The 21,853-nt window shown below is 35.9% G+C and overlaps 1 protein-coding gene across 9 annotated transcripts in view; it reads right to left on the bottom strand.

Moving 5' to 3' along the window:
* Positions 1–2,974: 2,974 nt before the first annotated feature.
* ptpn13.L (protein tyrosine phosphatase non-receptor type 13 L homeolog) overlaps positions 2,975–21,853 on the bottom strand; it is a 147,068-nt gene continuing 128,189 nt past the window's right edge. For 7 of the 9 annotated variants that reach the window (XM_018253180.2, XM_018253163.2, XM_018253154.2 and 4 more), the window contains 12 exons: positions 20,136–20,291; positions 16,037–16,178; positions 15,270–15,416; positions 13,415–13,497; positions 13,162–13,214; positions 11,790–11,863; positions 10,220–10,356; positions 9,897–9,987; positions 8,967–9,304; positions 6,833–7,048; positions 5,668–5,730; positions 2,975–4,353 (listed from right to left, as the gene is read on the bottom strand). In XM_018253180.2, coding sequence (XP_018108669.1) covers positions 4,276–4,353; positions 5,668–5,730; positions 6,833–7,048; positions 8,967–9,304; positions 9,897–9,987; positions 10,220–10,356; positions 11,790–11,863; positions 13,162–13,214; positions 13,415–13,497; positions 15,270–15,416; positions 16,037–16,178; positions 20,136–20,291 — 1,578 coding nt within the window. In that variant the 3' untranslated portion in view covers positions 2,975–4,275. The remainder of the gene's footprint in view (positions 4,354–5,667; positions 5,731–6,832; positions 7,049–8,966; positions 9,305–9,896; positions 9,988–10,219; positions 10,357–11,789; positions 11,864–13,161; positions 13,215–13,414; positions 13,498–15,269; positions 15,417–16,036; positions 16,179–20,135; positions 20,292–21,853) is intronic. The other 2 variants (XM_018253198.2, XM_018253207.2) reach the window with 1 other exon arrangement.

Raw genomic sequence — 21,853 nt, 5'->3', positions numbered from 1 at the left:
TGTTATGATGCATATTGCATATTTTCTGTTAATCCAATGAACTTTATGTCACTGCTGAAATACTACTGTTTCCATAAGGCATGTTATATATTAAAAGGAAGTTGCTACTTTGAAAGCTCATCCAATGATAAACAAAATTCCAAAGAATTAAGAGGGGTTCCCAAACTTTTTCATATGACTTTATGTTTATTAAAGTGTCTTATTGAAGTTTAGGTGGACTTAAAATTAATTTGATGTGTGGCACAGTCACTGCTACTTAAACCATTGACCCATAGAGGTCTATTTATCAAAGGTTGAATGTTAAGAGTATCTTATACCTCGAATTAACTTGAATGGTATCTTTTTTTAAGAAAAAACTTGAATGACAAAAACCCCATTTTGCGAGTTAGAGTCCTGAAACCCAAAAACTCGAATTGATCAAATTTTTGGTGATCAAGCAGGTGGTTAACATCCTCAAATGGTTAAAGGGATCTCTGCAATTGACTGCTACATTACCTCAAAAGGTTTTAGATGGTGTATTTTCGGATTGAACTTTTTCCAGGGTCGGGTATAATCACAATAAAAAATTGTTTTGTTTTTTTAACCCTAGAAATTAATTTGATGTGTGGCACAGTCACTGCTACTTAAACCATTGACCCATAGAGGGCTATTTATCAAAGGTTGAATGTTAAGAGTATCTTATACCTCGAATTAACTTGAATGGTATCTTTTTTTAAGAAAAAACTTGAATGACCAAAACCCCATTTTGCGAGTTAGAGTCCTGAAACCCGAAAACGCGAATTGATCAAATTTTTGGTGATCAAGCAGGTGGTTAACATCCTCAAATGGTTAAAGGGATCTCTGCAATTGACTGCTACATTACCTCAAAAGGTTTTAGATGGTGTATTTTCGGATTGAACTTTTTCCAGGGTCGGGTATAATCACAATAAAAAAATGTTTTGTTTTTTTAACCCTAGAAATTTTGACCAAAAATACAACTCAAAAATTGAATTTTCATGGAAAAGACAACTCGAACCTTAATAAATCAGCCCTATAGTGTTAAGGCATAACCAAATCCAAACCCTTAAAGCTACTTTAAGGTGGTAGAGAGTGCAGATTCTACCCCCATTGTGTGTATGCACACAGGGTGAATAATATGCTTAAAAGGGCATTTTCTAGCTAAAATCTGCCCAATGTTGTTCTATTCCCTTCTATGGGGTATATTTATCAAAGAGTGAAGTTAGAGGTCACCACAGTCCTCTAGAGTGAAATCCCGCCACTCTCCATTCATTTCTATGGGATTTTTAAAAGAGTATTTATCATTCTTTGATAAATGCGCATTTCAAAATCCCATAGAAATGAATGGAGAGTGAGGAATTTCACTCGAGGACTGTGGCAACCTCTTTGATAAATATACCCCTATGTCTCTGACCAGCAACAAGTGAATGCACAGTGAAAGCTGATCTGTGGTTCTGGGACAATGCAAATCTTTTAGTTGCAAATTAGGAAGGCAGAAGCAATGAGTGAGAGTGATGCAGTCTAAGACGGTGGCTGCCAACCCTGATGCAGAGCTATGCTTTTTTTCTATATTCTTGCTTTCACACTCTAGAAAAATCAATCTGATATAGTCACTTCATATGATTTAGTTGTTCCAGTTGTCAAGACATATTAGCATATTATTGCCTTTGATCAACAGAGTCACACATTTTCTGCTCCGTTTGAATATGTTATGATGCCATTAAGATCACACAGAATAATAGAGCAGGCCCAAGGACTTAAATGTTCTCTCTACCTGTTTAGATGAACATTTTGAGAACATTGTGTTACCCTTGGAGATGTAGTTTAGCAACAATTGGACAGGCCATCCCTTAAAGAAGGAATAGGATTTTACAATTGGGGTGCCAAAATTTGGGCACCCCCAAGTGACTTTTTTTTACCTACCTGACACACCAGGCCGGTGCTCCGATCAGCAGAAAACCGCACCGGCCCAGGGTTTTTCTAGCGAGCACCACGGAGAGATCCTCTTCCTGCTGATTTTCACATTTTCTGGGGCAGACGCATGCCATGCGCAGTAGAGCGAAATAGCTAGCTTTATAGTCCGGCTTTCCACTCTATTGCGCATGTGAAGCTGCGAGAAGACCCTAAGAAGCAGGAAGAGGATCTTTCCATTGTGGTACGCTAGAAGAACCCTGGGCCGGCACTCCTATCAGGAGAAACCCCACTGGTCTGGGGTTCTTCTAGTTACCAACATGGAAAGACCCTCTTTCTGCTGATCGGAGCACCGGCCCAGGGTGTCAGGTAAGTAAATGTGGTCACTTGGGGGTGCCTAACTTTTGGCACCCCCAAGTGTAAAATGCTATTTCTTATCCTTTGTTTGGCCAGACATAACAAGCATATCTTTAGCCAACTGAGTAGCTGATCACACAGGAAACCATGCAAATGTGTTTGTCTGCATCCATGACCTGATCCAGTCACTGGCTTATGGGATCTTCTGCCTGGTTTGATGTTTCTGCCACAAGGTAAGGTGAGGTGACACTTTACCAAATGCAGCAAAAAGCCACATTTCCTGTTTTCGACCTGTAATTACAGTACTTTCTATTGTACAGAGTTCAACTGTGCAAATATAAGGTTTTAAGAACCAAGGGCCTCTTATTAAAAATAAAGATGCAAGAGAACCACACAAAGCATTCTGGAAGTATAGTATAGGGAAACCCTTTTGAAATAAAAAATAACAAAAGTGGTATAAAGGTGATACCTTTATTGGCTAACTAATATAATTATAGCAAGCTTTCAAAACATTTGTTTCTTTTTCAAGCTGAACTAAAATGAACTAAAATGTTCTGAAAGCTTGCTATGATTATATTAGTTAACCAATAAAGGTATCACCTATAACATTTTTATTGGCTAACACGTTACAGTAACTTTACCTGGAGGTATAGTAAAAACACACAATATTCCAAATGATCAATGTATACTTTTTATTTACATAGTGGAGGAAACGCCCTAACATACAGGCACGTTGTAACAATTTCTTTTTTAAAAAAAAAAATTATATAAATAGTACATAAAACTCTATATAAGTAAACATTATGAAATGTATGTAATACTTACAATAAATGTTACTACAATTTTTTGGTCTATAGAAATAATCTGGTGATTTTAAATACTGGTTTCAAGTACTTGCTATAAAAAACCTGTAAAGCTTGCTGCAAAATATACATGCATAACAGGTGTCCAAACTAGTTTTTTAAAGAAATTTCACTGTATTAAAATACGGTCTTTATATCCCATTGCGACCCCCCCCCCAAAGAAAAGCAGCTTGATTACTGCACTTGGCATCCTGTTTGTAACAAAGTTAATATAAGACAAGCCTAAGGTTTTAAGTTGTTGTTGAAAAATATGTTGAGAAATGCAGTTCAGCAACAGCTAGAAGGCAGCAGACAGAACATTGCAGCAATAAAGAAGCTACTAAAATGCAGTTCATGTGCTCTAACCAATGTCTTAAAGGACAGTTCTGGCAAAGGTTGACATTAGATCATTTGGTGAGTGGTATTACAGTACCCTTTGTACCTTTGTACTGTAATGACTGCCCACACAAAATAAAAAAAATAGTTTTTCTTTTACACTGAACTGTTCCTTTAAAAGGGAACATATACTAAATTAGAAACTTTATTAGAACTTAATGTAAAATCCATGAATTTGCATTATTTTTATTGCATTCCATAATGATGCACATCTCACACTGTTAATATAATAAAGTGTCCCCTGCTGTTTGACCTGGGTAAAGTCTGACACACAACTTTAAAAGCTCATTGCACTAAAGCAGGGAGAGTTTCTTGACACTTATCAGATTGGTTCTATGGCTCAATGTGACAAGAAGCGATAGAACCAATTAGCTAAGAATCAAGAAATGTGTTCTGCTTTCCAGCACCCTAATAGCATGGAATTAAAAAAATTCTATGTAGGTTGCAAAAGTGCCTATAGAGCACTGTGAGCTAGTTTGCTTTGTTCTACATTAGGTTAAAGGTCCCCTTTAATTTTTTCTCAATCACTTGGTCTGTAAATTACTGGACATGGCGAGATGCCTTGTGAACATATCACTCAGCATTGCCCCCTACCAATAGATGCCCCAGTTGCAGAGGCTGAAAAAAAGACAATTCTTTCCCATAATTCAGCTGGTGGCTGACTGGACTGATACACATGACAATGTGCCATGTTTCAGTATGGATTTCTAAAAGTAAGCACAGCATTAATCCTAAAACCAAGTCCTGTCCACGTGCAGCTTGTGAACAAAAGCTATTTCACCGTTTTTTCTTCTGCCAGCAGACGTTTAAGAATATAGAGTATAACTTGATAGCAGAAAATATATTGCTCCTGCAAAAGTAAAACAAATATTAGATGTACTGCACCAATATTTTTTTATTTTAAAACAAAACTTTTAAAATTCACACATTACTAGAAGACTCCAACGCTTCTGTGTGCCCTGCACTTTGCTCCTTGTGCACAATGTACCACTGTTACCATAGCAAGTTGTAAGAATCATGTATATTGTAGATCAAGTACCTTTCTTAATAGCAATGAAGAATAATTTATTAGAGTACACATTTTGCAAGTACATAAAGCTGCACTGCCATTAAGTCATATGAAAAGGTTTGGGAACCCCACTCAGCCTGCATAATAATTTACTCTACTTTCAACAAAAAGATAACAGTGGTATGTCTTTCATTTCCCAGGAACATCTGAGTACTGGGGTGTTTTCTGAACAAAGGTTTTTAGTGAACATCTGTATGGCAGGGTGATGAGAAAGAAGCACTTTCTGCACTCGCACCACAAACAGAGTCACTTGTTGTATGCAAAAGCTCATTTAGACAAGGCACAGTTATTTTGGAACAAACTGCTTTGGACTGATGAGACGAAAATTTAGTTATTTGGTCGTAACAAAAATCGATTTGCATGGAGGAAGAACAACGCATTCCAAGAAAAACACCTACTGCTACTGTCAAATTTAGTGGAGGTTTCATCATGCTGTAGGACTGTGTGTCTAGTTCAGGGACTGGGGCCCTTGTTAAAGTTGAGGGTCAGAAGAATTCAACCCAATATCAACAAATTATTCAGGATAATGTTCAAGCATCAGTCAAAAAGTTCAAGTTACACAGGGGTTGGATATTCCAACAAGACAATGACCCTAAACACACTTTGAAATCTACAAAGGCGTTTATGCAGAGGGAGAAGTACAATATTCTGGAATGGCCGTCACGGTCCCCCGACTTGAATATCGTCGAAAATCTATGGGATGATTTGAAGCAGGTTGTCCATGCTCGGCAGCCATCAAATTTAACTGAGATGGAGAGATTTTGTATGGAGAAAATGTAAAAAATATGGCCATCCAGAAACTCATCAAAGGCTATAGGAGGCATCTAGAGGCTGTAACATTTGCAATATCTCTGTTGGGGTGCCCAAATTTATGCACCAGTCTAATTAGTTATGATACATATTGCATATTATGTTACTGCTGAAATACTACTGTTTCCATAAGGCACGTTATACAGTATATTAAATGGTAGTTGCTATTTAGCCAATGATAAACAAAACGCCTAAGAATTAAGAGGGGTTCCTAAACTTTTTCATATGACTGTAAGCTGCTAATTCTTTTATTTAAAAAAAAAAGTACAAGTATTTATGTGCTACCTCTGTCTGGATCATCCCATGCCTCTGAAGTCGCATTGTATGCACCATATTGGAGATGTCAAACTGGGGAATAGAAAAAGAAAATAATTAATTGTAACAGAAATTCACATCTATGCTCTGGATTTAGAAAGAGTCTTGGGCATCCCTGTCTACATTCATTTTAGACACTTTAGGTTTTTATTAGACTGTTCAAAATCAATAGCTAACTGGTTGACACTAGAAACTGCAGTTGTGCCATTAATTAACTTTTTATGTTAAATAAGCAACTTAAGCAACACGTAAAATCCACGTCTGACACTCTTTAAGACTACAGCTAAGAACTATGTTATATTGGTTCTCTGCTACTAATCTCCCAGTATGTCACTCAAACTGTTGCCTGATTGCTAAGGTAAGTAGCCAGGTAACCAAAGAGCTACTTAGTATCAAAACTGGAAGTGCTGCAGAACAAAATATTAAAAAATGTAACCCACAAACAATAAACACCAACCACTGCCTACATCATACTATTTTGTGGATTATTTTCTAATCTGATATTTCTGAAAACTTGGATAAAAAATTCAGACAGCTCTGCCGTAAACTACCCCAAGCCACTTGACTTTTTGAAGAAGAGGAATGCTATCCAATGGTAATAAGTAGGTAATTAGATTCAATGCGTGTATCTATTATATTGCCACCACCAGTGATTGAGTCCTTCCTTGTGCTCAGTTCTGGTAGATGCTTCCTGAAAAGTATATTTGGATATAAAATATTGAAAATTAAATTTACAGATTATTAGTTGCTGGTGACCACAGGTTTGAAACACAAAGTACTAAAACAAGGCAAAGTGCCAAAATAAGGCATTGTACTACCTTATATTGGCTGTTCTTTCAAAAATATTTTTAAAAATTCTTTAAACTAATATGAAACTCCATGGTGATCTGTGCCAATGTCCACTTCACCTCCATGGATAAAGGTAATTTGAATTATGTGGTGCATGTAGATATATATAGAGCATTTGAGATAAAATGCCACATATTATCTGGTCACTGCACGATGAGCACAAAAAAGTGGTACACTAAAAGCCTCTCTCTAACAAAAAATTTAACAGTGCTTAGCTTCTATCACCACATTATGATATTTTTTATCATAACTATTGCATTTGTGGAAAGTCTTGAGAGATACTCACCTCTAAGTCTTTGCTGATAAGAGCCAGCATGACATCTATGCATATGAGTGTGCCTGAGCGGCCAATGCCCGCACTGCAATGTGTAATGATGGGTCCTGACTTGTAGATGTGTCTCATGAAAGAGATAAATGTAAGTAACTGATATGGATCACTAGGGGTATCGTGATCCGGCCAAGCTGTATAATTCAGGTGAGCAATTTGTCGAACTTCTTCACTCTAAAAACAGGACAAGCACAATAATATGTATTCAGTGCTTTCCATCAAACACTGAGGACATTTCCTTTGGATAAGTATTTTATTTAAAACTGCAAGCATTGGGCTAATGTCACGCAATGTTTCTCTGACTGTAGCAAATCCGAGTGGATCCACACCCATCCGTTCCATGGGGCAAATTTACTAAGCGGCGAAAATTCGCCAGCGACGGCTCCAAAGGCATTGCAACACTTCGTCTGGCAAAAATTCACTCAGACAACGCTAATTCACTAAGTGAAGTTGTGTCCAGGGCACCGAACGCTGGCGAAGTTTCGCTAGAGTTAATTCAGCAAGCAGAGCAAAGTTGCGCTATTGTTGGCTAATTTGCATACGGCCGGAAGTTAAAGTTGAATGGACGTATATGTTGCAGCAAATACATTACATTACACAAGCCCAGGGAAGCTTAATAAAAGAAAATAGAGTTGTTATATTGCCCTACACATGAGCCCAGTTTATAGTTTATGTTCCATATGTTAGGAAATGTAGGGGGGAAGCCGGATACCCCAAAAAAATTGTACGCTATTTTGCAGCCTACCACTCTGAAAAAAGGAAAAGGCACCGGCGTTTTTTGGGACTTTTGGGGCATTTTCAACTAAAGTTTGAGGACGTCCTATCTATTTTATTGCACTTTGCCTGGTCTGCGGTGGCGAAGGCAAGTCTGGCGCAAGAGGTAAAGTTCAGTAAAATCCGCATCTTAGTGAATTTGCGCAGTTACGTCCCTTCGCCAGAGTGCAACTTCGCCTTTGAGTGCGAATGAGCACCAGTCTCTTTCGCTAGCAAAGTTATGCCTGCGCCTGTAAAATCAGAGAAGTACCGAAATTAAGTCACGCTGGTGAATTTTCGCTAGCGTTAGTCACTTCGCCATTATCTAAATTTGCCCCCTTGTGTTGGGGCCTAGTGCAAGCAGTGCATTAACGGAGCAGTTTTGGTGGAAATATGCACATTTTTGCTGTTCTGCACCGAAATCCACTTTGTGTGTGCACAAAGGCCGACGCAGTTTCTGTTAGTACACTTAACGAGAAGCGAATGGGTGCGGATCCACTTAGAATGGCTTTGCTAGCACAGAAACCATTTGGTGTGACATTATCCGTTGTTTAATAGTGCACAAAGGACATCAGCTTACTTTATAACCGCAGTAGCTGTATACCACTTTATATTAATCACCACTTCATATATATTATATATAGATTTAGCTAGAATGGTTCAGCTACTGTCATCAAATACAGATAGAACTTAAAGAGGTTGTAATCCTTCCAACACTTTCTTCAATCCAGTTGGCTTCAGATAGTTCATCAGAACTTTGTATATTTGTGACTGTTTTTCTAATATTGAAGTTTAATATTTAAAGATTTTGACCTTTTCATGTAGGATAGAGACTTGTCGAAGATGAACCCCCAAGCAGCATGCTGAATTAATAGGGTTACTGGTCATGCCATCAATAGTAATGGTGAAATAAAGGGATGGGCTAGGTTTGGGTGGGAACACCATGAGTGAGGAATTTAATATACGAGTAAGTACTGGAGTAAGGACAGGGGCACATTGTTTTAGTAGTGGTGATGGCATGGGATCAAGTGAGCAAATTGTTCATGGAGAGGACAGGAGAAGTTTTGAGACTTCAGACTCAGGATGAAATTTAGGAAGAGTGAAAATATTGGTATCTGAAGGGTGGGTAAATTGGATAGATTTGACTTTGTTTTTAAAGAAATCAGCAAAGTCATGGGGTATGTTCAGATTTTAACATTTCATTTTTAGCGGCATTGAGTCGTGATTTGAATATGGAAAACAAGCGCTGTAGGTTGGATTTATTATTAAATGGATGTATATATGACATAACAATATTTAACAAATAAGTTGGAAATGGTACATAAATACAGTTACACACCTGTATATCATGTAGTTCCAAGACTCTTAAGACAAAGCTCTCCAAGTGCTGGGTCATTACCAATGTTAGCTGCAGCTGATTAGATATCATTAGGGGTCTGCCCGGTTCTTCAGGCCAGTAACGCTGGCATTTAATTTTCCCTCCTTCAATTTCCTGAGTCATCATAGAAATCACTGAGGAATTTTGCTCCCATACCATTTGCCAAAAGTCTGACACTGTACTAGGAAGAGGTCCTTGGCATGCAATATAAACAAACTCCTCGTTGCCAACTGGCATTTTGATAAAACTTGCATTGATGTAGTCATTTTCTGCTCCTAATGAAACTCTTGTGGCATCATCTAAAATAGCACAAACCAAATAAAAATTACCCAGTGGAACAAAAGGAGAATTGCACACATATAGTCTGTACACATATATACTGTATACAGGCTATATATACACCTCTATATGTATGTATACATAAGGTACTCAAATGCATGTTGCACACTAATTTCACTTCTAGAATATAACATACTGCACTACAAAACATGTAAATGGTTTAAAGTATGGTTGTTCCGTTTTAAAAAAATGGTAAATTAAAACTGAACTCAATTAAAACTGTGAATCGGTCCTGCTGGCTGATACATTAATTAGCTTTAAGAAGGGGTTGGATGGCTTTTTAGCAAGTGAGGAAATACATGGTTATGGAAGATAGCTCATAGTACAAGTTGATCCAGGGACTGGTCCGATTGCCATCTTGGAGTCAGGAAGATATTTTTTCCTCCTCTGAGGTAAATTGGAAAGGCTTCAAATGGGTATTTTTTTGCCTTTCTCTGGACCAACTAGCAGTTAGGTTATATATAGACTTAAAAGGTTGAAATTGATGGACGTGTGTCTTTTTCAACATAACTTACTATGTAGATATAGAACAGTCATTTCATGGTAACTTACATGGTAGTATGTTCTTGTACCGGTTTTTCTTTTTATTTTCTTTAGTTTGTCCAATAAGACAGCCATCCGTGGGTTTTAAATCCTGAAGGAGCTATAGAAAGGAAAAGTAAAAAAAATTATTTATAAATGCATGATGTTTTTTTCCTGATTCCAGCGTTATACAGCATTGCTTTCATAACTTCTAGAATTACAATAAACAACACAGTAACGCATTTTTGGCAAATAGTTTGATAGATCAAATCAAATCGTTATAGAGTTAACATGACCTGAGTACGTTGGTTTATAAATACCACTTCCATTGCCTTTACAAAATGCTTGCTTACTTCAAACTCTCTTGACGGAGTGTTTTCTTCAAGTTTGCCATGAATCGATTGTATAACTGCCTTTAAGCTGAATCCTGTATACCTGCTCGATGGCTGTACTTTCACCAGGGAGAGAGATGAGAGATCTTCTTTTGTCACTAATAGTTTATGGGAAAAAACATACGTGGCATAGGTATATAATTAGAGGTGGATTATGAGAACATGGGGTCATACTTGTCAACAAATGAACTAGAGCTTCAAACTGGGACATTTCACCATTCTTTTAAAGCCTATGGAAGTTTTAAGAGCATATTTTTATAGAATGAAATACAACTCTCATAAATATGCCTCATAGTTTTGTACAGAATGATTTACATTTCATAAAAACCTCCCAGTGTTTAGATATGTTACATAGATCAGCAGTTTGAAATGCAGCTACAGTATGAGGGTTGAATGCAGACCTTAGATATTTGGGGTTGGTCGATGTGATCAAACATGAGCTCTACACTTGCGGAACCACCAGAAATGTAGCAGAATGCCAAAACTTTAGCTTTAGACACCCACTGTTGTGACTGGGTCTTTTTAAAACTGAAAGCTCCACCCCCTAGAACTAATGGAGGAACCTAGGGAGCTTTCTGCATAACCGTTTATATTATATATAACATATATAACTGTATATCATATATAACTGTGTGTGTATATATATATATACATATATATATATATATATATATATATATATATATATATAGGTATGGGACCTGTTATCCAGAATGCTTGGGACTTGGGTTGGGAATAAGACCTTAAGTGTACAAGAATATCATGTAAATAGGCTGGCATTGCTTCCAATAAGGATTAATTTTATCTCAGTTTGAATCAGTTGAATACTGTTTTATTATCACAGAGGAAAAAGGAAATTATAAAATCATAATTCAGAGCTTTCTGGATAATGGGTTTCTGGATGACAGATCCCATATATATATATATATATATATATATATATATATATATATATATATATATATATATATGTGTGTGTGTGTGTGTGTGTGTGTATGTATGTGTGTATATATATATATATATATATATATATATATATATATATATATATATAATATATATATATATATAGTTTAATTACTCCTTTTTCAAGCTTTGAGATAGTGTTTTATGTATCTTTCTGCATAATGCCATCTGAATACACTCATGTCAACGGGGTATATTTTGCTTTTAAGTGAAAATTATAATAAATTGTTGGTAAGAAAAATGCTCATAAATAAAGTGTCAGTCTGTACCATTTGCTTTGGTAATACATTTTTTCAAATGTCTTTCTTGTACATTACTACTGAACCTATTATTTGCCACTTATCTACCATTATTTTCTGTTAATCTATTATAAATATTAAAAGTATCAATTGAATAAAATAAATAGAGAATTAGATAAATTACAGTGTCCCCAAATAAGGAAAATGTTAAATGCCAATATTTTTTTCCTGAGATCAGAATATTGAAACCTGACCACATTTATATTTTGAAGTTAAATTGTTTTTGCTCATTAAAAAAAAAGAAGAAAGACATCATATACACTTACCTGAAAAGTTTTTGTAAAATAACTTATACTGGCCTCCAGTGCTTGGCCAAGTAATATCATCATCTACTGCAGATCTGCCAAAAATGTCATGTTAGAGATAACTTCATAGTTTAGTGTATATAGTAAGAGCTAATAATTTCCAATGTATACTTTATCAGTCATTTTGTAGACAAATCAATTAAAGAATTTAAATATAAAAATGCTGGCTATAACACTGCTGACCTTTTATCTGTAAAGATTCCCTGTGATTATATAAAGTAACTCACCTCACAAAGCCACAAGATGCAATAATAATGGTGATCTACAGTAGTGTTTTATGTCAGAGTTTTTAGGAGAGGACATGACTATACAACGCCATATAAATTAAAAGGCAAATAGAGCTATTGTGACTAGTGATTACAAATAAAAAAAAGCACATTGCACATATTCTTTCTGTTTCTAACAATTAAAAAGCATTACTACTTAATGCTGGATAGGGAGTCTGCTGCACCTATCCTTAAAGAAAAAGAATAAGCTTGAGCTTTATATGCGATAGATTTCCCTTCCAACAATTATTACTTGAATTCTGTTAAACACTTAAATTAGCCATATATTCTGGATTTAGCTAGGAAGTTTTTGATAATTTTGACAGCTGTCTGGCCATGAATGGCAATTTAAAGGGGTTGTTCACCTTTGAGTTAACTTTTAGTATGATGTAGAGAGGGATATTCTAAGACAATTTGCAATTGGTTTTAATTTTTTTTATTTAGCAGCTCTCCAGTTTGCAATTTCAGCAATCGGGTTGCTAGGGTCCAAATGACCCTAGCAACCACACACTGATTTGGATGACAGACTGGAACATGATTAAGGATAGGGCCTGGATAGAAAGAATAGTAATAAAAAGTAGCAATAACAATAAAGTTGTAGCCTTACAGAGCATTTGTTGCATTTGAGTCAGAAAAAGAATACAAAGAATTAAAAAACAAATAAATAATAAAGACCAATTGAAAACTTTCTTAGAACTGGCCATTCTATAACATACTAAAATGTAACTTAAATGTGAACCACCCCTTTAAGGAAAAAGCGGTCTTTTTAGACAGACCCAATTGTAATCCTATCAGATCATATTTAATAATCCAGTGAAAATTCTATAACCACAACCCCTCCTTGCAAATTTTAAATCTGCATGGATGGCCAACCTGGACAATATCTGACTGCTTGACCACAGCCAATCAAATAACCCTAAAATCAGTCAATGTGTTATCACTCCTCGTGGTGTGATCCTTGCACAGTTAGTTTACCTGGACTGATTACTGGTTTATTTATAACCAATAATGTGTATAAATACACACAACATAACAATGCTTACATAAAATAATTATATGTTTCTTACCTTTGAGTCCTTTCTTTATTCCTGTAATAACCCACTCCATTTACTTTGGTTTGCTATGAAACATATTTAACAACGTATAAGGTTATTTATAGGTATAATACGTTTATCTTTATGATTTTATACTTTTATTTAATTTTTTTCTATAATTGAGAGACAAAGAGCAGTTTGTGGACAGAATTGATGTTCAGGTGCTGGAGCCCTACAGATATCTTAGTTGTCTAATGTTATTTTTAATTTATATTATTTTTCTTACCTCTGGAGAGTCATCGGGCAATGATGAACCATCACAGTCTGTGTCCTCAGCCTTTTCCTCTAAACCATCTTCAATTTGTTCCACTGTATAAAAAGTAACAAACAATATGAAATTAAAAAATATCTGCAATACATGGAAAACATTTTTATAGTGTTAAACACAAAAGGAAAATAGAATGTATTAAAAAATGTTGCCTAATAAATATGTCAGTGTATTCCCCTTGTAAGCAAGGTAAGACTGTGACTCAAAACCTTTATGGTTTGATAGAAGTGTTGGTGTTAAGTTTGGTAAAAAAAAGTGCTTTTAAGGCATTCAAGCAGAAATTCAAAAATACAACATGTAAAGGTAAACAAAGTTCCGGGACAGAATGGTATTCATCCCATGGTACTAAACAAGCTTATCTCCATGGTTGCCAAGCCCCTTTACTTAATTTTTCAGGATTCTTTGAGGTCTGGCATAGTGCTGAAAGACTGCTGAATTGATAATGTGGTGCCACTATTCAAAAAGGCATCCTTCTCTCAGGCTGAAAACGACAGACCTGTTAATCTGATATCAGTGATAGGAAATCTTTTTGGAAGGGGTCAAAAGGAATAAGATACTTGAATACACAGCAAATCACAATACTATGAGTCTGTACTAGCATGGTTTTATGCATAAGAAATTTTGCCAGATTAATTTGCTTTTTACGAGGAGGTGAGCAGAAATCTTGACTCTAGGATGGCAGTGGATGTGATCTACATACACTTTGCTAAAGCATTTGATACAGTACCACACATAATGTTAGTGGTTTAATTAAAGGGGAAGTAAAGTCTAAAATAGAATAAGGCTAGAAATGCTGTATTTTGTATACTAAACAAATTATTTATGCTTTCAAAGTTGACCACAGGGGGTCACCATTTTTGGTAAACATCTTTGCAAGACCAAGACTGTGCACATGTTCAGTGTGATCTGAGCTGCTTAGCGATCGTCATAAATTATCAAAACAGCACAAGTCAAATAATATCTGCCAGAAGCCAATACAGCAAGACTGATTAGTAACCAGAATAGGCAGACTGCACTGGGTCCTGTGTTGTCATGTAGTCTAATGTGGATTTAATAGTTTTTCTATTGTTTGATACAAACTTTCTCCAACTATGCAGAACCAGTGGCTGCAGCACAATAATCCTCCAAATAGAATCCCAGTTTATCTGTTCAAATCTCGCTCCATGATTTTTGTCCATGTAGCTGGAGTTGGAAACAGTAACAGGGATGTAAAGGCGAAAATAAAAACCAATACAAATCTCTACACAGTTGCCAACTACAGGGAAACAAAAACAGCTGCTTGAGTTCCGCATGGCTGGGAAGTAAGGCAGGGGCTCCCCCTGCTGTTCATAAGTATGATTGTTTTCCTGCAGAGCAGTTAGAGACCGTCTGTCCACATCAGTAAATGAAGGAAGAATTTCACTGCATAGTCAGGATTCTTATAAAAACGGTACACATTTTTTAATTAAAGTATATTAGAGATGGGATTCTATTTTTTTGCCTTTACATGCCCTTTAAGGAATATTTGCCTGGTGGCTGAGCATGGAAAAATCCGGTATAAGAAACTAATCAAAAAATAGACCAAAGAGTGTCACTAAAAAGAGAGGCAAACAATTTATAGTGTTTTTTTTCTATTTCTCAATACCACTGATAGTAATATAAAGGGTGATATGCTGCAGTGCCTGCAGTAGTTTTCAGTGCCTGTTCTGATATGTACTAAAGCAGAATAAACTTACAGAAATTTGCTGATGTGCTGCATGTTTCTGGACCATTCAAATAATTTACAGAAGCCTTAACATCCAAAGGCTGAACAAAACAGGGTTTTCAGAGTTACCTGAAAAATGTTCACTCAAAAGTGCATTCTGGAGATTGAGCTCTAGAAGATTTTGGGTTTGTTCATGAACAACATCTAGTAGAGATTGGATGACATCATTATCTTCATCTTCATTATAGCGATTATCTTCAATGTGAGTCATGGAATCTAAGGGAGAGTTTTATTTTATCAATGCAGGTAAGAATTCTGTAGTTATAATGACACTGTATGAGTAGATTTGGTGAGTGTCAGCAAATCTGCAGATCTTTGCCATCACACAACACACCAGTAAATATTACCTGCTAATTGTTTCCTTTGGGTTACTAAAGAAGTACAATTTAATTGCAGCATTTAGTCAGACTTCGTTTTATATCTTTATATATATTTAGTTAAGTTTAAGTAAAAGAGAAAAAACTTTTATAAAATCCTGTATAAGGTTTTTTCTTGAAATTTTACGGTTTCGAGAAAAAAGATTTTGGTACTTAGAAATATCTTGATAAGGAAGAAATAATAAAGCATATTCTGGTTTGAGATCTAACTCTAATACTATAATGCTGGAGGCCACTCAGAAGACCCACTTGCAAAAGATGTTAATGACAGATCCACCAGGCATGCTTATAGATTCCTTTATTCATACACCCCCAAAAGCATCCATAGCAACCAATTAGTAGGTAGCATTTATTGTCACCTGATTAACAGCAAATATCTTATTGGTAACTAGGCAAATATAGTGCTATTATTACACATAGGTAATAAAGTGATAAAATATTTTTATTAGAGATAATTACCTATATTTCCATTGCAGTTTAGGATTGTAGTGTCTGATGGCATGGCTTCTCTGGCCACACTGATTTGAAGTGTCCCCTTTGTTTTTCGAATACTTGCCACAGCTTTGCCATGTGTGGCTCCTATCATATTTTCACCATTAACCTAAAAAAAGGAGAAAAAAACCAATGTTTTGACATGACATGACTGTATAATCCTAATAGTGGCAAATCAAATGGTTCACCAGTGTAAACAATCTCTTTACGATCTGGGGCCTTATAACTAATTCAATTACAAAATCAATATACTGGTAAGCTCCCTTCATCAGAAAACTTCCAAACTGATACATTATGCAATGTCTTTAAAGGACTCTTGGAAGACAGTTGACGGAAACATTTTCTTTTTAGAAAGCTGATGTATCCATACTATACTGTATTCAGCTCTCAATAAATGTACTATTTTTGGTAGACATGTCCTACAGTGTTTAGTTTTTGGACTAGAGTATATAATGCCATCTTCTCCATATTCCATATTAATAAACAGTGAGATAAAAATGGAAAATGCTTAGGCTTTACACATAAATTACTTACAATTATCTTTTTAGCAGAAAGACAAAATTGCTAAAGTCCAAATGAATACTACTAAAAAAGGTTGAATGGATCATTATGACTGTAAATTCTACTAAACACCCATGCTAAAAAATTTGCCGACCATGGCTCGGCTATAAGCATCTTGATCCATTATTGTGAATGCTTCTTTCCATATAATTTAAAAAGGGTTTTCTAATCTAGCCATAATTCTCTGCTTGTAATAGGTAATATCATATATAAATTATACATTTTGAAGTTCATTAACTATCATAAACTGTAAAATGAAATGGCCATTACGCAAAAGGGCCTATACATCACCATTGGTGCTATCCATAGCAACCAATCAGATCTTTGCTTTTGTTTTCTAACATGTAGGTATTGAAATCTAATTGCTGATTGGTGAAGTTTTTCTCCAATGTTTTACACAGCATGATAAATAGGCCCTGAAGTGTTGTCAGCTTAAGATGTTATTTACTTTACGGTTTGTTCTATTTCAACAATCTTTTTAATATTGCTAAGACATCTTCAATGCCATATATATATATATATATATATATATATATATATATATATATATATATATATATATATATATATATATATATATATATATATATATATATATATAGTCAATCCCAAGCAGCCGCACTCTAATTCGGACTTCTCAAGATAAATCTGGGTGCAGGGTCAAAAGTGGTGTATATTAATCTTTTCAAAGACCCGCACTCCACTTTGTGATGAATTAAATTGCCTTTATTATGGCACACATTAGGGCCTTTTTCAAGGACGTTTTGGCCCACATTACAGCCTTTTTCAAGGATGTTTTGGCACACATTACAGTCTTTTTCAAGGATGGAAAAGGCCCTAATGTGGGCCAAAACGTTGGATATATGATATGTACATAATAATAGCAATACCTGTATAATTCATCACAAAGTGGAGTGTGGGTCTTAGAAAAGATTTATATATATATAGAGAGAGAGCAGCGTGTATGAGCCGCACACCCTAAAAGGTAGATACAATGTGAAAAGTGATCGCACTCACAGGATTTGAGCAATAATCAACAAAAGGTGTCAAAAAAAGGAAAAAGGTTTATTCATCCAATGTTTTGGTCCCATACAGGAACCTTTATCAAGGAAACCTTGATAAAGGTTCCTGCGTAGGACCGAAATATTGTTGAGGATCTCTGCAGTTGCCAGTACATCTATCCTGTATGGATAAACAGAAACTCATCTTTTTTACCATTAAGCAATACCATGTGTTTCAGAAGGACATCACTCCAAAAGGAAAATACACAATTATTTTTTTGAGGTTTGGGAGAGCTTTATTACTACATTATATGCAAACAAACGGCAATATGTTCTACAATATTATAACTTATTTGAAACTAGGGTGCTGTTGAATGACCCACTGGTATGGCTTTAAAAGAAGCCCTCGTTCTCATTTTACTATGGCTTTTTCATATGCATGGTCTCACTTTGAGATATCCTATAACTATACTTCTATTTCAACTGTTCTCTATAACTGTATATATATCTACAACGCCTACTCACTAATCTGTAACCAACCGATCAGCTACAAATGTAGTCATGCAGTTAAATGTTATAATATTTTGTTATAATGTTTACAGACAAAAGTGTAAAGCATAAGGGTTGTTCCACATGGACAATTTTATTTTAGATTTTGCTGAAAATCAAAGTCTTAGGTTTGCAAGCATTTAAAACATTGTGTACTTTTTGCGTGATATAACTCATCAGCCAGTTATCAATGGATATGGCCAGTGCATTTGATGGAAATTCAAATGGTTTGGCTGATGAGACTAAATAAATACAGGACCACCTAGTGACCTTATTCTGTGCATGAACGTAGTTACGTTACATAGATAAACTGGAATTACATGTTCCTTCATTAAAGTTTCATTCACCAAACTGCACTTATCAATCGGATCAGTGATATTCCACAAATATGGTCTAACTGTGCAACCACCCTACTGTCTGCCAGAAACAATTGACTTTGTGGTCAGCATGAGTTTACTATATATATTTTATATCTTAGTGCCTTAGATGCACATTAAAACTTTTCCATTATTCCTGTTGCAATAACAATGTGAAAATATAGGAAATGCTTTTTCAAAATTTTCTAAATAGGGATTTTTTTAATGTACGTCTCCTGTAAGGGTAGCCTTTCTTCTTCCAAATGTTTTTAAAGCTTGCTATACACATCTATAATTTTTAATTTCTGTGTGAACCATAGCCATATGCTCTGACAGCCCCACAACAAAAGAGACCTCTCTAGGTGCATGTGTAAGGTTATTATTTGATCCAAAGTGGCAGGTTCTCCTCATCTTGGTTTTTAAACCACTGGATTGAATTTGGTCATAACATATTGACCATATGTTTGGCCAAATTTCTCACAATTTGGCTGTTCGGATGCATTAATATATGACAAGGTAATCAGCCTATGTATGACCATCACTGCCTTAAAGGAACACATATCGTTAACTCACTGAGTTAAATTGTCAGGCACCCCTCCCAAAACAGCCATTACACAACAGACAACCAGGAATATGAATGCCAATCCCCAGCCAGCAAGAACCACAGCAACTTGGGGCAGAAGTTTAAAGTTTTGGCCCACTGTTCGAATCAAACTACTTCTCAGTCAAAGACAATGCAGTTAATGTATAACATATGATATTAAACTACTGCAAAAGTTAAGTTACATTTGTAACATTTGGTGTACAGTTATCGGGATTATACTTTTATACTGCTATCTGGTTACTAAGGCATAATTACCTTAGCACCCAGGCGGCAGTTTGGAATTCAAAGCAGAAGATAAATAATAAATATAAAATAAGAGCATTGATAAAACATTGCTAAAAGCCTTAAGGTGGATCAATTTTTGATATGGTCACAGTATTTTAAGATCCAGGATAAAATAAGGCAGTGTTTTGTAAAAGGATTACAAACAAAATTGTCAGTTGAATAGTTGACTAAAACAAGTCCATCTGCAATACTAAAAGTTTAACTAAAAGTAAGTTTTCCCACAATGACTATAACTCATTGTCCCATATGTCAGGTATCACACAGCAAAATACACAGCTACAAAGCAAGCAAAAAATGCATGCCTGGAAGATGAAAATGCGATCTAGTGGTTATTATACCCATTTATGTTTTATATTGTATGTTTTATAATAGCATACTGATAACCGCATAGAGCACATAAATATCTAATAATGTTATAAACAACTCAGAGCTTTTTATACCCTGGAGATATTGACTGATCTGCTCTAATGGATCAATCATGAAAAAGATGCTGAAATATGCATAATACAATTTATGGTAGCCTGGCTTGTATTAACAAATGCATGACTATACTTGTGGGAAGTCAGTAATTCTAAACTACAGCTGCATTCCTTATGCTTTATGTTCCTGCTCTAAACTAACTAGAATGCAAATCATGAGTCCCTCTGCAGAATACCACCCTGAACAGTTGAGAGCAAAGGTGTGAAAAATATATACAGCTATAAAATTACCTGAAGCAATCTGTCTCCAACCTGTAAGCTGCCCTCTGTGTCAGCTACACCCCCAGGACTGATGGACTTCACAAATATACCATATTCGCCTCCTATAAGGGAAAATCCCAACTCTCCACTGGCAGGCTTTTCCAATAAAATTTGAACTATACCTGCCTTTAAGGGCACAGAGACAAAATATGCAAATTACATTTAGAATATAGACAATAAATGTTTATTTAAAGTGAAGGGTTTTTACCTTTATTAAAGTAACCAAGCTTCCTTCCCTTAGCCAAACTACTGGACAAATTAACCTCTCCAGTGAGTGTAGGAACTGGCCACACCGGGGATGGTGATGTAGTTGGCCAGCTTACACATATTGAAATATATGGAAAAACAATCCCTGCACAGTTTAAAGGGTAAGGCATTTTTAGTAGCTTAAGGCACAAAATATTTCAATATCCTTAACATATTGATGATGGGTTTCAGAGGACCTCTTGTATTTGTCAAGGCCCATAATGCCAATTAACAACACTATCCACAACCATGTAATACACGTGTTGTGTCTTTGAAGGTAGACAGCCAACAGAATGACATACACATGTCATCACGTACATATGGCTGGCCACCTGGTGAAGCGGAATGCAGCCATTCAGTGTCTGCTGCTGCATGCTCTCCTCAGTGCAGTCCCTGCACATCACAGCCCCTCACAAGGAGCAGGCCTGGGTCAGCAGGGTCCATGAAGGCCAAGGCCCACTGGGTTTTCCCCCAATGTCCTGCTGGCTTAGTCCGGCCCTGGTCAGCGTGCAGGACAATACAAATTTAAAATGGCAGCATCTTTAACAGTGCAGTGGAAAATTTTTGGAGCTTTAAAGCAAGCGAAGGAGGCACAAAATGGGGCAAACAAGATAGCAACTAAGTAAAGCTATTGGGTAGATATGTTACTTTGAAATACCTTGTCCTTTAAAACAAAAACTAGTACTATCTTTTTACAGAGCAGTAAATGTCATCACAGGAAGAGAGGCACAAGAATTGTGCACAAGTCCGAGCCTTATGTAAGTGTAATTTATGCTAAGAAATAAAACGTTGACTTTTAGTGCAGGGTGTTGAGGAAGGGTGTTTCATGCAAGCAGGAGTATACAACAACCCAAAGAATGAATGGCAGTGCTTAACTAGAATGTAAAGCTGTTTAATTAGCCATGCAGTCAGGCTATCATTTTTTAATAATAATCTGGGTTAAAAAAGACACAAGTCCATCAAACTCAACCATTTATGTCTACATAAGACCTGCCTACCTGCTAGTTGACTCTAAAGTTTATCTGAAGTCTCTCCACTTTGCCTCACAGGGGAAATAAAATTCTTACTGACTGAACACATTAGATGCTATCCATGCAAGTGTGGCATAAGAGTGGTTTATTTAACCTTTCAGCATCTGGCCAATTGCCAATTGATATGGAGGACCTGTGCATTGCAATAGCTGCAAATTGCATACAAAACCAATGTGGTCCAGTATTTTGGGCAAGGTCCTAATAGGGTATTAACATGTCACACATCATGAAAATGTTGCTTTATTAGACATTCAGTCATAGTTCTTAGAATATCTAGGCCAGCAAAAAAAAGTCCAAATCTCATCCTAAACAACCATTAGCATCTAGGGTTCCATAAGTATCTAGACGAGCAAATAAGCTTCCTCCCTAATTTTACCCTACCTAACATTCAGGCTGAGTCCTCCAGCCATT

This window comes from Xenopus laevis, chromosome 1L, assembly GCF_017654675.1.
Source record: "Xenopus laevis strain J_2021 chromosome 1L, Xenopus_laevis_v10.1, whole genome shotgun sequence".
Taxonomy (NCBI): domain Eukaryota; kingdom Metazoa; phylum Chordata; class Amphibia; order Anura; family Pipidae; genus Xenopus; species Xenopus laevis.
This window is presented reverse-complemented; position numbering and strand designations above follow the sequence as displayed.